This window comes from Neovison vison, chromosome 13 (genome assembly GCF_020171115.1).
Source record: "Neovison vison isolate M4711 chromosome 13, ASM_NN_V1, whole genome shotgun sequence".
In the NCBI taxonomy this organism is placed as follows: domain Eukaryota; kingdom Metazoa; phylum Chordata; class Mammalia; order Carnivora; family Mustelidae; genus Neogale; species Neogale vison.
In genome coordinates, this window is record NC_058103.1 from 61,860,469 (window position 1) to 61,877,504 (window position 17,036).

General features: G+C 37.8%; 1 protein-coding gene across 1 annotated transcript in view; it reads right to left on the reverse strand.

Moving 5' to 3' along the window:
- Positions 1-12,572, reverse strand: part of BRMS1L (BRMS1 like transcriptional repressor) — a 33,996-nt gene extending 21,424 nt beyond the window's left edge. Inside the window, exons 1-4 of the mRNA XM_044230189.1 lie at positions 12,323-12,572; positions 8,571-8,661; positions 4,170-4,297; positions 2,523-2,602 (exon numbers count right to left, since the gene is read on the reverse strand). Of these exons, the coding sequence (XP_044086124.1) occupies positions 2,523-2,602; positions 4,170-4,297; positions 8,571-8,661; positions 12,323-12,464 (441 nt within the window). The 5' untranslated portion in view covers positions 12,465-12,572. The remainder of the gene's footprint in view (positions 1-2,522; positions 2,603-4,169; positions 4,298-8,570; positions 8,662-12,322) is intronic.
- Positions 12,573-17,036: the final 4,464 nt, after the last annotated feature.

The window sequence follows — 17,036 nt, forward strand, 5'->3', positions numbered from 1 at the left end:
GATCTCTCTCCATCAAATAAATAAATAACATCTTTAAGAGCAAAAAAAAAAAAAAAATGATTGAATAGATGCAGACCAAGCATTTAATAAAACCTAAAATGTAACAACCATTCCCGGTTTAAAAAAAAAAAAAAAAAAAACTTAAAAAACAAGAAATAAAAGTAAATTTCCTTAACTCGATAAAAAGAGTATTTATCAAAACCCAATAGTAAATATCATACTTATTGGAAAGCCATAAGAAGCATTCCCTTAAGGAGTGCCTGGGTGGCTCAGTGGGTTAAGGCCTCTGCCTTTGGCTCAGGTCATGATCTCAGGGTCCTGGGATCGAGTCCCTCATCAGGCTCTCTGTTCAGCAGGGAGCATGCTTCCTCCTCTCTCTCTGCCTACTTGTGATCTTTCTCTGTATGTCAAACAAATAAATAAAATCTCAAAAAAAAAAAAAAAGAAGAAGAAGCATTCCCTTAAAATCAAGAACACAACCACAATCTGCCTTCACTCCTTCTATTGCATGATGTTCTATCAGTGCCACTAAGACAAGTAAAACAAATAAAAGGAAGATCAGAATGGAAGAAACAAAGTGCCATTTTCACAAATAAAATCCTATTTTTCACAAATGATACAAACTGCCATTTTCCACAAATGACTACATGGAAAAATCTAAGAATCTGTAATTATTAGAATTAAGAGGGGTAGACACAGTTGGATATAATATCAATATACAAAAATACTTTTTTATACAGCAGCAGGAAACAGTCATTTCTTAAAAGATATTACTAAACAACAAAAAATTTTAACAATAACGAGTGTAAGAAGAGCAAAGTAAAATTATCAGTTTGTTAAGATATTAAGACTTACTAGACTGAAAGCAGTAAAGAAGGAATTATGCTACCAGTGCAGAAATAGTCAAACAGATGAATGGAACAAATTAAAACAGCTAGAAACAAGCTGCCATGTAAATGGACATTTGATGTAAGAAAGAGATGGGGAGAAAAAGGATGGAATTGCTGATTTATGGTAAAACAATGGAGTATAGAATAAATAGTGTTGACATTACCATCCAAATGCAAAAAAAAAAAAAATCCATACTTTATATCATATGCAAAAATTAGAGGTAGGTTAGCAATTTAAATGTTAAAAAGCAAAATTTCAGCCTTTGAAAGGAAAATGTCTTTTTTTTAAGATTTTATTTATTTATTTGACAGAGAGAAAGAGATCACAAGTAGGCAGGCAGAGAGGGGGAAGCAGGCTCCCCACAGAGTAGAGAGCCCAATGCGGGGCTCGATCCCAGGACCTTGAGATCATGACCTGAGCCAAAGGCAGAGACATAACCCACTGAGCCACCCAGGCACCCCAAAAATATGTCTTTTTACCTCAAAGTGGGAAAGACACACAAAGCATGTATCATAAAGGAAAGATGAAAAATTCAGCTACATTAGAATGTACAACTCTAGTTCATCAAGTCATCAAAAACAGTGAAAAGACATCCCATTGCCTGGGTAAAAATATTTGCAAAGCATATAACTAGCAAAGCATTTGTATCCAGAATATATAAAGAACCTCTACGGTCAATGAGAAAAATACTAAAAGCCCAACATAAAGGCAAAAGAGTTAAATAGGCACCTCTAGGAAGACAAATCCAAGCAGCCAATAAACATCAAAAAGTTGTTTCATCTCAGTAGTAATCAAGAAAATGAAACAACACATTCCATCATTTTTATATCTATCTACTCTTAGTATTTTAATAATTTACAGATATAGTAAAATGCAAATTAAGATGAGAATCACTAATCTCTTATTTTTCTTATGATCTTGTCTAGGTTATATGAAAAGTTATCTGCAAAATCAACAGTGGGTTTTTAAAACACTATTCAAATAAAGAGAACATAGAGAAAAATACATCTGGGGCGCCTGGGTGGCTCAGTGGGTTAAGCCGCTGCCTTCAGCTCAGGTCATGATCTCAGGGTCCTGGGATCGAGTCCCGCATCGGGCTCTCTGCTCAGCAGGGAGCCTGCTTCCTCCTCTCTCTCTGCCTGCCTCTCTGCCTACTTGTGATCTCTCTCTGTCAAATAAATAAATAAAATCTTTTAAAAAAAAAAGAAAAATACATCTGTTTTTCACCATAGAGAATTCTGCCCTGAGATGTGGAAACAGAGCTGGAGAACCAGATTAATAATAAGCCCAACATTCTAACTGTACCACTAGATTTTTTGAGTCTTAACTTGAATATTAAACTAATTGCACTAATATTTTCAGCAATGCTAAATGACATGATCATTACGAAGTCTTTTTAAGGTAACAGTTGCAAAACTAAAATTATCTTAGTACTTTTCTATTGTCCCTTCTTTGGGTCCTATCTCCAATAGAGCTTCCACTGTAGCTATATTTAAAAAAGAAAATTCACAAGTGTTAAGCTAAAGTACAATTTAATTTTTTTCATTTATTTTATTTACTTTTTTAATTACTGCACTCAGAAAAAGACTTAGAGTTGAAATTAGTTTAAAAGTTAAGTAAAATAACAGTACCTCACAATGTTGGCGAGAAGCTTGAATTTCACATTCATATTTGTTCTTTACAGATTCTAAGCAGAGCTCTCTATAGATTCCTGCAACCAAACACAGTCACTCTGATTATATCATCAGTAATGAGATTCATGTTCACTTCCCCACAGGAGTTCTAACTGTATTTTACAAGATGAATCAGGAAGAAACTGACAAATGATTCTAGCTTTATCTTTAAAAATTAAAAAAGGCTCAATTAAAATATATATCAAAGCAGACTGGAGAACTAAGAATTTAAGAACTAGGAAGAAACTGCACGCAAATTTTAGTTCTTACTTCATTCTTCTGAAGAGCACTCCTAAAGTGTTTGATAGAGAATGATCGAAATGAAAATAAAACTCCTTTCCTGTGAAAAGTAATCCCTCAGGACTCATAATGGATATAGTCAATAAACTCTGGTTTCATTAATCATATCTTCTCAAAGTAGTAAGTGGATACCATAACCAACAAAACCACTATTTTTTAACTATTATTTATTTTCAGAGTCCAAAGATTCCAAGAAGATTAAATGTATAAACTGATAACAAAATGCATAAACTGATATGATGTTTGAGTGCTCCTGACAGAGCCTCATCTAGAGAATGGATGCTCAAGAGAGGTTACTTAAAGTTAACAAGACAGTAGTATAAAATAGGCAACATGGCTATGCAAATACGTCAAAAAACAACAAACTCAGAGCTTCAGATATATATACCAAACTCCATGCCACAGCTGACCCTAGAAATGTAGTCCTTTCTTGTATGGTAAAGGCATGGGACAGATATCTGGAACTAGGCCATTAGCTATACATTCACACATACAATATTCTTTGTACAATCAAAAAATAAATGAGGCCACACAGTAAAAAAAGTGAGTGACTCAAGTAGTATTTCCTAAATATCCAGTAAGTCTCACTCATTTCTTTTAAACTGTCAAAGAAAATTAAGGAATTATTTCCTTTTCAGGGTGTGCTAACCAAGTATGCAAAGATAGCAAGTATCACATCATCTACATATTTAATATTAAGCATTCAAGAATAAAATTTGGCTTAAGGTAGATTTAGTACAAAAAGAACTTATAATAAAGAATGCCTTAGGCATTACAAAATAGGTGCAGGAAGATCAGTTAGTGTCCCCCAAAATGAAAAAAATATTAGCATTAGCTAAAATCCAGTTTTAGCCTAATTATGAAAAATCATAAGTGATCTTCAAATAGATATATCCCTTGTCATGAGTACTAGGACACAATTCTGAGGCTGGATCCCAATTACAAATGGAAGACTGAGTACTTAAATTGAAACTCAATTTATCTAACAAGAAATTAAACTGAAATAGTAACAATTACTCTTAATAAAAGTGTCATGTTTCTAATTGTTTTACATGTGAAAGTATCTTCTCAACAACATTGTAAGCAATCTGAGGACTTTTTTCTTTTTTTTTTGATCCCCCCACAGTAACAGAGGAAAGCAAGAGGTATTTATTAAATAATTGTGGGCTGATTGACTGAAACACTCTTTTCACTGTAAATATATTCATGATTTCATTAACAAGAAACACTCACTTGACAAATACCTTTCAAGTCTAGTGAAGAGTTCGTATTCTACTGTATGGAAAAGATGTTTCACTTTCCTACCTGCTACCTTTGTACGAATTTGCATATTTTCTTGTAAAGTTGCCAGCGGTTCCAAATATTCTGGTGCTTTTCCAGCTATGACTTCTTGTAGTTTTGCATCCACCTGACTTAATCGTTCTTTATAAAGTCTTAACAAAGCAAAAATTAAAATATTAATTTTAAAAGCCCAACAAAGGCTAACAGTTTACCATTTCTATACATTCTCTCTTCCTAGTATCATTCATATTCTAATAACCTAACAAATGTATTTTTGTCTTAATCTCAAGTGAAAAAATCAGTTATATTATTTGACTTTATGCATGTAATCACAAAGTAGGTATTTTTCTCTTTTTTTTGATTATCATTTTTTAATGATTAATTCACAGTACAAAAATACAATTAAGATACTACTTTTTTTGCACTCTAGATTTCTGGTTTTATTTTAACTGCAGGACAATATATCAGTTCTAGGCAAAAAATTTATTTAAACACTGAGCTTAAAAGAAACAAAGGTATCATTTTGAATAATTTAGATAGAGATATTACTCATTGTCAAAATAGTTAATTCCCTGGTTTCTCTTCATTGTTCCTGAAAAGGAGTCTGTGTTCTATTTGGCCTATATGGTTTTTACAAAGAAGAAAGTGATGGAGGTAAAAACCAAAGGCTACAGAACTTGTGATCTGCATAACAGTTTGTCTGGACTGGAAATGAAGAAACTAGAACAAAAGGTGTTGCTCAGTGATTGGGAAAATGAACTCGGTAGGAGACCCCTGTTGTTGTATTTATGAATTTACATACAAATACTCTACTTTGCCAGCTGTCACAGTAATAACTTTACCTTGATTATCAATGACTGAGTACCTGAGACTACTCATTGTGGCAATAATCCTGCAGGATGGAACTCTTTACCAGGAAGATGTTTACATTGTCCTTCTCTATGAAAGGCACTTTTAATCCTGGCTTTGTGGCATTTTAAAGATATGCTAAAAATTTCAAAGCAGAATGACAATTTGAAATCACTGAGGCATCCAGTGGCTCAGTCAGTAAAGCACCAGACTCTTGATTTCCACTCAGGTCATGATCTTGAGGTTGTGAGACCGATCCTGCTTTAGAGTCTCTCTCTCCTTCTCCCTACCCCTGCTTGTGCACACACTCTCTCTCTCTCCAAACAAAACACAATTTAAGATCATTTTGTAAACTCTTTTTTTTTGCCATTCATTACATTCTCATCGGTGAAGAATGTGTCATAAGGAAGGCAGGTAGTAACTGCTGAAAGAAACCACTGATTATCCTTGTAGGTGTTAGTATAATTAGCAGTTGGCTTTTGAAAACTTTACAGTACCTGACTTTCATATTAAAATTCTCTTCTTCTTGAAGATATAAACCAATACAATTAAGACAATTAGGGAGGGGGATGGAAATGGGTTAAATAGGTGATCAGGATTAACAGATACACTCATTGTGATGAGCACCAAGTGATTATGGAATTGTTGAATCGCTACATTGTACACCTGCAATTAATAAAACACTGTACATCAACTAGAATTAAAATAGAAACCTTAAAAAAAAACCAAGATAATCAATATTGGTGTTTATAACTGATAATTAGCATAAAGATTTATATGATGATTCTGAAGAAATTGAGCAAGTTTGGGTGTTAATACAATAAATTTTTTTAACAAAAAAAGGAAAAATTATCTGAGTTAACTGCCAATAATACATTTTCATATCTGTGTTAAATTTTTCTAAAACTCAAGATACAATGATAAATGAATGTGTAAAACTACAACATGATACTTATAGTTTTTGAAATCATAAATACAACTTTAGGCAAAATGCTAAAAATTTCATGCAAATGAAGACTGAACCTAAAAAACATCAAATTTAAAATATTGATAAGGTATCTCTAATAGGTGAACAGCAGCTTAAATGAACAGAATATGTGAGTTAATAACAGTTAACTACACTTTTAAAAGAAGAGATTTCTCAATATCAGCATGAGTTCAACAACCTTGAAATTCAGATACTAACTCATCAAAGGCAAGAATCATGAGTTCCTCACAAACATCCACAATACTATTCAGAGTAGAAAACCAATTCATGTTTATTGGCTACAGACATTGAAATAAGTGGAAACTCAGGTGGTTTAAGTTCCTCCATCTTTTTAACAAGGTAGGAGAAACTTACACCAGTATACAAACTGCAAATGGTATATTTTTGCCCTATGAAAAGAGTGTTAAAACCGGAGAAGCAGGATAACTTGTTGTTGAAGCAGGATAACTTCTTTTTGTTGTTGTTCTATTATTATACTTCCTACCTCTTCTAAAGAGGATTTGAGACAGCTTACAGAGATACACAGTACAACAGGATAAAAATAGCATTGAGGCACATGAAAAAATAAGATAATTATAAACCTAGTGCAAAGATTATTTCTAAAATATATTTCTGAATACCAAATTCCTTGAGAAATAATCCTATTAGTAGTGGTAATGGGTCTACTTTTAATACTTTCTGAGATGAATGAGGCTGGTGGGGGACCTGGCTTGTGGTCATAATAAGCCATGAAAAAGCAAAAATCAAGGCAACTGCCAGCCCCAAGATGAACAAGATTAGGCTTAAAGAGTGACTAGCTGCAAAGTGTTCCTTGGTATTATCTTTTACTGGAACTATGCAGTACTCTTCATTTCTTGTAAAACCATAAAATATATTTTAAAAGTTCAATAGGTATATCTTAATTAACTGTGTGAGAATTATTCATTCATGGCTTACCTATATTAAAATATAAAAACACAAATTTGCTTCCTTTTTTTCAGAATGATCCTGGATGAACTCTCCATGCTGCCCAAATAATGGATCCTCTGGCGATCCAAACTAATTTTAATTTAAAATTAATAATGTAAATCTTTAGAATAAAAAAATGATACCATGTTTTTTTGAGCAAAAAATTTTAAACTTTGGATTAGTTATATTAATTTGTTGCACTAGCTTGACACATTTATATATTCACCTCTCATACCAATGAAAGTTAAGACCAGAAATGGCATAAACAGCAGGATTCATTTAGTAAACAAATCTGTCCCCGTTTAGTCTGGCAATTCCAGATATTAAGCATGTTTTCATTTCTTCTTTGGGCCTCTCTAGGGAAAATGCAAGAGAACAGAGTAGCAAAATTATGAAGAATTCATGAAAAGCCATCTTCTAAATGAATTAAGGTGTCCATATTCTCAGAAGTTTCTTTCATTTACAATTCCTAATAAGTTGTTATGCCCCATGACTCTGCCAGCAAGTTTCAAAGTAAAAGCTCACCCTTAAGATTTTTTTTTTTAATCTTCATCTGCATCTATTCTGTTTTCTCAAATCACTGGGGCCCATTCTTGTGTAAGCAACTGCTCATAAGAGTTCAGGTATTATGAAGAAGGGGGTAGAAAAGAGTATCTAATAAACACCCACTGTGCGCCAGCCAAGACTAAGAATTTCACATACTGGGCGCCTGGGTGGCTCAGTGGGTTAGGCCACTGCCTTCGGCTCAGGTCATGATCTCAGGGTCCTGGGATCGAGTCCCGCATCGGGCTCTCTGCTCAGCAGGGGGCCTGCTTCCCTGCCCCTCTCTTTGCCTGCCTCTCTGCCTACTTGTGATCTCTGTCAAATAAATAAATAAAATCTTTAAAAAAAAAATTCACATACTGCTTATAAAATCCTTACAGTTAACAATAAAAAAGCTACTATTACACTTTTTTAATCTGTGAAGAAAGCCTGGATTCAGAAGCTATGCTTTTTCTACTCCACTATATTTCCTCCAAAGTAATGTGCCTTAGTGGAAGGAACGCCATAATACTAGGAGGCAGAAGGCCCGGCTTAGTTTATCATTTTCTGATGAACTGTGGGCAAATCACTTCACTCCTCTGGGCATTAATTTTCTCACAGGTGAAATGGAGATAAGGCTATCTTCCAACCTTACAGAGTTGCTGCAAGGAGCAAACTAAATAATGTGAAAACATGTACATACTATCCAATGTTGATATAAACAAAAAGCACTATACCATTCTTGGGAAATATTTTCCTATTCTAAAATTCTAAAGAAAAAAAAAATTCTAAAAATGCTATCTTTATCCAATTACCTAACAAAGAAATGAATGAAGCGGATTAGAACCAAGAGTGCAACAAGCCAGGGAAAACATTTTAATACCAACATCCATATAGAAATGTTATTATACCCCTCCCAAAAAACCTGCCTCAAAATCCTCAGTTGAGTTAATGAGGTCTTCAGGAGGCAAACCACAGTTGAAGCCTCTTTCAGATCAGTCAGTCCCATAAAATACAAAAAGGAAAATACTTCAGAGTGAATAGAATTTCTCTTGTGCTAATATACAAGTGACATGATTGAGATTCAGTGACAATGACCTTCTGACATCACTACTTACTGATCCTTGAGATCGGTAAACTGTTTTTCTAGATTGGACATTTCATCTAAACATTCCATTCTTCTTCTTTCGCAGTCTTCATCATCCATTTCTGTTAATAAAAGGCAAATAGCAAAGAAAAAATTAATTTTATGTTCTAAATTATCTGAATATTAATGAAAATAGTAAAACACACACACACACACACACCCCAAACTATAATATGAAATTAGATATGCAAGGCCTATATTCAGCCTTAAGAGAAAATAAATATTTAACCAAAATAATTTGCACTACAGACTTTAACCTAAAACAAAAAAGAGAATTAAAGCTTAAAGGGCTATAAATAAATAAAATCTTTAAAAAAAAAAAAAAAAAGCTTAAAGGGCTGACATCAAGCTATACTATATGAAGTAATTAAACCACTTTCGGGGGCGCCTGGGTGGCTCAGTGGGTTAAGCCGCTGCCTTCAGCTCAGGTCATGATATCAGGGTCTTGGGGATCGAGTCCCGCATTGGGCTCTCTGCTCGGCGGGGAGCCTGCTTCTTCCTCTCTCTATCTATCTCTGCCTGCCTCTCTGCCTACTTGTGATCTCTCTCTGTCAAATAAAAAAATAAAATCTTTTAAAAAAAATTACCACTTTTGGTTTATTTTCCATCAACTCAATAGAACTTAAGCACCTGGGGCGCCTGGGTGGCTCAGTGTGTTAAGCCGCTGCCTTCGGCTCAGGTCATGATCTCAGGGTCCTGGGATCCAGTCCCACATCGGGCTCTCTGCTCAGCAGGGAGTCTGCTTCCCTCTCTCTCTCTCTCTGCCTGCCTCTCCATCTACTTGTGATTTCTCTCTGTCAAATAAATAAATAAAATCTTTAAAAAAAAAAAAAAGAGAGAACTTAAGCACCTAAATGATTATGTCCATGAAAGGACACTGCTCAAAAACACTTTTGGAATTCTTCTTTCAGAACTGCTTATGTGACTGACTTGCCGATCAAATAAAAAGAAAACTAATCTCATTCTGTTTATCACAAGATATCTTGGTCTACTCATATTCTCATTGTTCCCTCTCCCCAAATCACTGTCAGTAAATGAGAAAAAGGAATATGAAGAGAAAAACAAGCAAATTTTTGAAAGAAAGCAACTGTTAATTACCAGCTCTCTCCTATTTTCCATATCTTCTATTTTTACATCACATATATTCAACACTTCAAAATAAGTGAAGCACAAGATGATCTGCCTCTTGATCTGCATCAAATAAACGTCAAACTATGAGAAAGAGTTAAATTGTGTGCAGTTACCATACAGCAAGAAACTATAGGTTTCATTTTTTCTTTTAACTTTCCTAAAACAGATTAAAATTATTTCTGGCTCTTAATAGCTTACTCTTTGGCTATTTAAAACTTGGTCCCTCAAGATGACTCACTTCCCAGTATCTCTGGATTGTAGAGTGTTTTGTTTTGTTTTGTTTTATAGCTTCAGGACCTGCTTAGTACCAAGGTTTGGGAAGAAAAAAACTATGGAAGTTTAACATAAAAGATATGGCAGAAAAGAAATGCTTTCACAAGAAGCAAACCGCATAATTTATTTAAATAATGTCTTTGCATTTAAAAAACTTGACTTTTGTAGTTCAAATTATTATTACCTTCTTCAAAATTAAGTTGTCCATTATTTTCTGGGATGGAATAAAAATCAATGAAAAATCAGGGCACCTGGGTGGCTCAGTGGGTTAAACCTCTGCCTTCGGCTCAGGTCATGATCTCAGGGTCCTGGGATCAAGACTTGCATCGCATCAGGCTCTCTGCTCAGCTGGGAGCCTGCTTCCCCCTCTCTCTTTCTACCTGCCTTTCTGCCTACTTGCGATCTCTGTTTGTCAGATAAATAAATAAAATATTTTTTAAAAAATCAATAATCACAAAAGCATAAAAATTAGGGAGAATTTTAACAAGTTAATGTCATTTTGTGAGAACCTAGATCCCATCAAAAAAACAAAGAACACTTGAAGATGAAGTGTTTTACAGATCTAGAAAATGTATTCACGTACATCCTAGATGTTATGTTCTCGTTGCTTACTTTTGAAATCTCACCTACTTTGATGGCTAGGCAGGTGACCTCCAAATTATGCTTCCTATCCCAGTCAGGTTCCAATGCCACATTTCCATCTGTCAGTTGACACTGACTTAAATATACCACCATCACCTCAAAAGCAACATGTCTGAAATACTCTTAACTTTCGTCTTCATCTCAAATCTTTCACTTTTCTATTTCTATGCATGCTATTACCATTCTCCTTGTATCTGAGATTTTCCTCTTTTACCTTCATTCCTAAACTTGCATATATCAATCCTGTTCTGTGCTTTTCTTCGAAATCTTTCACATCTATATCTTCTTTTTCTTTTCCAGGTCAAATCCTTCTCCCACCAAAACTGGTTTCTCACTCTTTTGAACAAGCCTTAAACTCTAGCTGTTGCACTTTTTCTTATATTCCTCCCAAGCCAACATACGACCCCAATCCAAATTCTAGCCATTCTTCAAGTTAATTAAAATAATCCCACTTTTTTCAACTAGCCTTTGCTGACCACCCTATTCTGAAAGATTTCCTCTGCCTCTGAAATACTATAGCATTGTTTACAGTTAAGTATTCATTTGGTAGTTTGAGTATCAAGTACTAATTTATGACAGCTGTTTAATTGAAATCAGATCATAACTATTTTTTTATACCTCAGCACTGAGTGGTGCCCAGTGCAGCTCAAGGAAATCACTCATAAATGCCTATTTGGGGAATGACTAACTTATTGATTGAAATTACATACTTCCATGGAGATTTGCTTTGAAAGAGAAACCTGAAAAAGAGGGTGTCAGGGCATTAACAGACTGTCATCAAATGCTTGCTTTACATGACCAAAATCAGGCCAAGACAAAGAAGTTCAAGTTTCATCCTCATCACATGGAAAAAAGAAAAAGAACCCAGGCAATCACATATTCCATTTCTTTTTTTAATAACCATCCTAAATGTTTGCAAAATTGACCCATGATGTTAGTCTGCCTTCCGACCCCAAAAACCTGAAAAAGCCCAAAATTATTAAAGATTGCAGGGAAGAAAAGATTTGGAAAATTTCAGAGCTGCTCCAAATCAACCAATTTAAAAGCATATGAAGACCCAAAATCTCCCCTGATCTTGGGATCTTCTCAGTCTTGCAAAGTTCAGACAGATGCCGTAAATGGGACAGCTTCAAGTCAGCCCCCGCATGAGCACTGATACCAAGTGCTGACTGACAGGCTGACTCGGAAACTGAGATTAACAAATTCTAAACCAGCCAAGAGCAGGCTGAAATCTAACTAACCTCGGCCCTGACAACCCGCCCAGGTTGAGAAGGGCTGGAAAGATAAAAATAAGAAAAGAAGTCGGTGGTCTGGGGCCAAGAAGCATTTCCAAGGTCTCCCAAAAAGCTGCAGGGTATTCCCGGCTTTGGTCCACAGCCCCCAGCACTGCCCGGAGGTCCCGGGGCGGGTCTGACTGCGAACAGGACTGCACAGCGTCCCGGAGCTGGGCAAGCCCAGGCCCGCGCCCGGCCCCGCCCCGCCAGCAGGGACCCGCCTGGAGCCAGGCAGCGCCCCACGACGAGTCCGGGTGCTGCCGAGGGCCGGGAGCCAGTCTCCGCCCCTTCCCTCTCTCCCCGCCCCGCACTCCCAGCAGGACGCAGCTGCCCGGCGTGCGGTGAGCGGCCTGTCGTGAGCCCAGCGCGAGGGCTCAGGGTCCCGGCCCAGAGGGTTGCACACCTGAGCTATCTCCATCCTCGGAGACCGACGAGCTTTCCGTGTCCTCGTCTTCCGAGCTGCTCCCCTCGTTTTCAGCGTAGTCCACCTCCATCTCATCGTGATGGTTTGTCTCCTTCTTATCCCCTCGGGAATGGACTGGCATTTTCCAGCCGCGCCGTCGCTTCCCACTCCCGGCGCCCAGCCCAGCCACCGCCGCTTCAATGAAGGGCGCGCCAAACGCCCCGACCCACCCAGCGGCCGAGCGCGTTCTGAACCCCCTCAGCTCCTCCCCGCCCCCGGCCCGAGCCTCACAACCTAACCCGCAGGCTCTGCGCTGGGAGCTCTGCCATTGGTGGAGGCCGTCCTTCGAGCCGGGGGGGTGGGGCTTGCCCTGCTCGGGGATGGTTGGTTGCCCGTAATTACGACGCGGCCTTGCAATGCGTGTCGGTAGTCGTAGTCCTTACTACTCAGACCTGCAGGGGCTGCCGCCTTCCAAGCTGCAACAACACCAGTCACTTCTTGCTTGTGGACTTCAAGTCCCACAAGGCACAACACTTGACAGACTCGATCGCAGTTTATAAACTAAAACAGAAACAGATTGTGTGAATTTGGTCTGTATTTATTCTTTTCCCGCCAAGTGATTGCCCGAGCTCCCTGGCTATCCAAGATGTTACTGTCAGATGTGAAAAGGTCTTTTGCCTGAGGGTGTTCCTCCTCCTTGAGCCTGGAGGAACTGGAGAATTTCTCTTTTACCTAAGGACATTTATTACCGCTAATAACCTATTATATGTAATTAGTAACTACGGTCGATAATTTGCAGCATGTTGCACAAAAATCTTTAAGTCGTTCTTGAAACATTTGCAACCAATAATATGGAAGGGAAGTTTTATCTTGACATTTTCATTTGGTATTGTTTTGCATTCATTTTTTACTACATACAGCGTGCAGATGGAAGCCACCAGGCTTGATTTAACTTCAGTTTCCTTTTCTAAGATTTTATTTATTTATTTTTGCAAGAGAGCGAGCACGAGCAGGAGTCAGGGGCAGAAGGAGAAGCAGACTCCTTGCTGAGCAGGGAACCCAGTAGGGGACAGATCCCAGGACCCTGGGATTATGATGGGAACTGAAGGCAGACACATAACCAACAACAGGGCCACCCAGGTCCCCTTAGCTTCAGTTTTCAATGAAAAATACATATCTGACTCAATTAAATGTTATATTTTCTCAATGATAGGTAAAATAGACAAGGAAGACTCAATAAATATCATAATCATAATACATCATTGACTACTTTTACCCTGTATTAGGTCCCCTGGTAAGCTCTTTACATTAGTCATAGTGAGTTTAATTCTCAGTTTAATAGTCCTGAAGTAGATACTATTATTATTCCCACTTTGCAAATAAGGAAACTTAATTTGCAGACAAATCTTTTTTTTTAAGATTTTATTTATTTATTTGACAGAGAGAAATCACAAGTAGGACAAGTAGGCAGAGAGGCAGGCAGAGAGAGAGGAAGGAAAGCAGGCCCCCTGCTGAGCAGAGAGCCCGATGTGGGACTCAATCCCAGGACCCTGAGATCATGACCTGAGCCGAAGGCAGTGGCTTAACCCACTGAGCCACCCAGGCGCCCCAATTTGCAGACAAATCTAAAACTGTGTTTTAACCACTCTTTAGAAGACAGAGATTCTTTTTGCAGTGGCAATTTGCTATTGAAATATTTTATAGAATACTGTGGATTGTACAGCATTTATTTCTCCAACCAGGTCCAAGACATTTGAAGGAGAATGGTAAGGGTATCCTGGCATAATTACATTAAAGTTAGATTTAGAATTTTTTTAAGATTTTTATTTATTTATTTGGCACAGAGAGAGAGAGGTCACAAGTAGGCAGAGAGGCTGGCAGAGAGAGAGGGGGAAGCCGACTCCCTGCTGAGCAGAAAGCCTGATGAGGGGCTTAATCCCAGGACCCTGAGATCATGACCTGAGCTGAAGGCAGAGGCTTAACCCACTGAGCCACCCAGGTGCCCCTCAATTTAGAATTTAATGACAGAAACCATTTCAAGTTCTACCCATTTCTACAGGGTAAAATCCAAATTAAGAGACTTTTATTATTTAGTGTCAGCCTACTTTTCTTCTTACTATTTTCTCCAAAACTGAACTCTTCAGTTGCTAAACACACAAACTGTTTCCCATTCCAATGTCTTTGCACATCCTGTTCTCTCTGCTCTCTCTGCATCCTCTTCCACTCCTATTCTTTTTCAAATCCACTTTCTTGACAACATGCATCACCAACCCTTCAGACTTGCTGTACTTTGTATTCTGCAACTTTGTATTTGTTTTCTATCATATTGTGAATTTTTTAGCAGATGCATCTCACCTATTGGATTGTGAGTTCCTTGAGAGCAGAGACTGTCTTAGTCTGGGGTCCTATTTCAAAGACATACAGTAAAGGCCGGTAAAGTTGTGATGGAAACTAGAAGGGTGCTGGTACATATATATACCTTATGTGAGTGGTGTGGATTAAAGGGGGCAGCCATCTTAGCTCCAGCCAATTGTTATTACATTAGAATTCTGGCTTAGTTGCTGGACCTTCCAGTTTTTGAGAGAGACTAGGTATTTAGATCCTCTATGTGATCTATCCAGATTTGTAAACATGGTCTCAGGTGTGTTTGTTTTTGTTGTTGGTGGTGGTGGTGGTTTGGTTTGGTTTGGTTTCTTAAGCCCCAGACCAAACGAAAACATCTGTGGGTAAAATCCCTGGCCTCTGCTGGGGCACCTGACTGGCTGAGGAGGTAGAGCAGGCAATGCTTAATCTTGGGGTTGTGAGTTTGAGCCACATGCCAGGTGTAGATATTACTTTAAAAAATAAAATTAAAAAAAAAAATCCCTGGCTTCTCTTCATCTCTTATATCAACAGCTAAGAGAGTGTGTGTTAAATAGAAACAGTAACTCAGATTTGTGGTCATTCTTTCCATGAGTTAATTCATATAATCATTATAACAACTTTATGAAGGAGATGCCTTCCGTTTTGTAGAGTAGTGAACTGAGGCACAGAGCAGTTAGATTACATGGCTAAGGTCACACAGCTAATAAGTAACAGACTTAGGGTTGACTTTGGAGAGTCAGCCATCAAAACCAGCATCTGCTGGTGCTTAACCACCAGCAGAGTGCCCCTCTAGCAGGTACTTTCTGTTTCTGCTCTTCAAAGAAAGAAACCGAAGTTGGAGAGGAGACATGGATTCTAGCCCTGGTTCTGCTAGTCACCAACCAATTAAATTTGGCAAACCACATTATCTCTGGTCAATTGTAAAATGAAAAGGTTGCATTATGTTATCTTTAAGTTTTCCTCCCGCTCTAAAGTTCCAGTCATTGTTACATTTGTGTTTAAGACAGCCAGAATAATAGGATATTATGCAATTAGAGTTATATGATGGTGTTTTGCTTAAAAGGAGAGTTTCTCTCCCCACACCCCAAACAAATTTTAGAAAAGAGGTGTAGGGAATATAAGAGGAACCATAAGAAACAAAAATTAATAAGGCTGGACAAGAATATTGTCCATTTAGAAAATACAAATTAATGTAAAGCAAACTAGGAAAGCAGAATGAGCTTTTCCACAATCAAGGCAGTTAAAGAGGTAACAATGATATTTTACATTTAGGTAGCAATTTGCATTTTACATAGGCCTTTATGTAATCATCGGATCCATCCTGTTTTACTTTTCATTAATCCTTTCATACTTATTCACTTATTGTCATCAGCAAAAACTACTGTATCTTCATCCTCTCCTCTGAATAGACCCTTAAATTTATTGTTCTAAAGGAAGCAGGGGGTTCCCCTAGGACCCTGCTTCCTTTGCACCCCTGCTCCCACTGAGCCTTTTCATGGAGTAGGTATGGTCTTTGTCCTCCTTGTTCCTTCCAAATGATCCTTCTTCTCTCCTCCCTAAAACCCCCCAGCTTGTCACCAGGATACCAAATAGTATCTCTACTTGTAACAATCATCTGCATACCCTCAAGGTCACTCTCCCTTGTTTTTTGAAGATTTTAGCTCTTAGCTCATTCTCTCCAATAGAATGCCTATCATAATTTTTGGTCATTTTAGTATTCAAGGGGATAATTTTATACCACTCTATTTCCTATTGGGTTTCCTCTGGTATGGAGTAAACATAAAATAATTTTGGCTTTATCCTTCTAGTTTTCCTCCTATATCTTCTTTGGGGTAACTTTAAAAAATCTTTTCACTGTGGGGTGCCTGGGTGGCTTAGTCAGTTAAGTATCCACCTCTTTTTTTTTTTAAAGATTTTATTTATTTATTTGACAGAGAGAAATCACAAGTAGGCAGAGAGGCAGGCAGAGAGAGAGAGAGAAGCAGGCTCCCTGCTGAGCAGAGAGCCCGACACGGGACTCGATCCCAGGACTCTGAGATCATGACTCGATCCCAGGACTCTGAGATCATGACCTGAGCCGAAGGCAGCGGCTTAACCCACTGAGCCACCCAGGCACCCCAAAGTATCCACCTCTTGATTTCAGCTCATGTCCTGATCTTCAGGGTTAGGAGACTCGGCCCCGTGTCAGATTCTGCGCTCAGTACACACTGCACTTGTCCTTCTCTCTTCTCCCAGTTTGCAGTCTCTCTCTCTCAAATAAATAAAAATCTTTAAAATCTTTTTATTGAGGGGCACCTGGGTGGCTCAGTCGTTAAGCATCTGCCTTCAGCTTAGGTCGTGATCCCAGAGT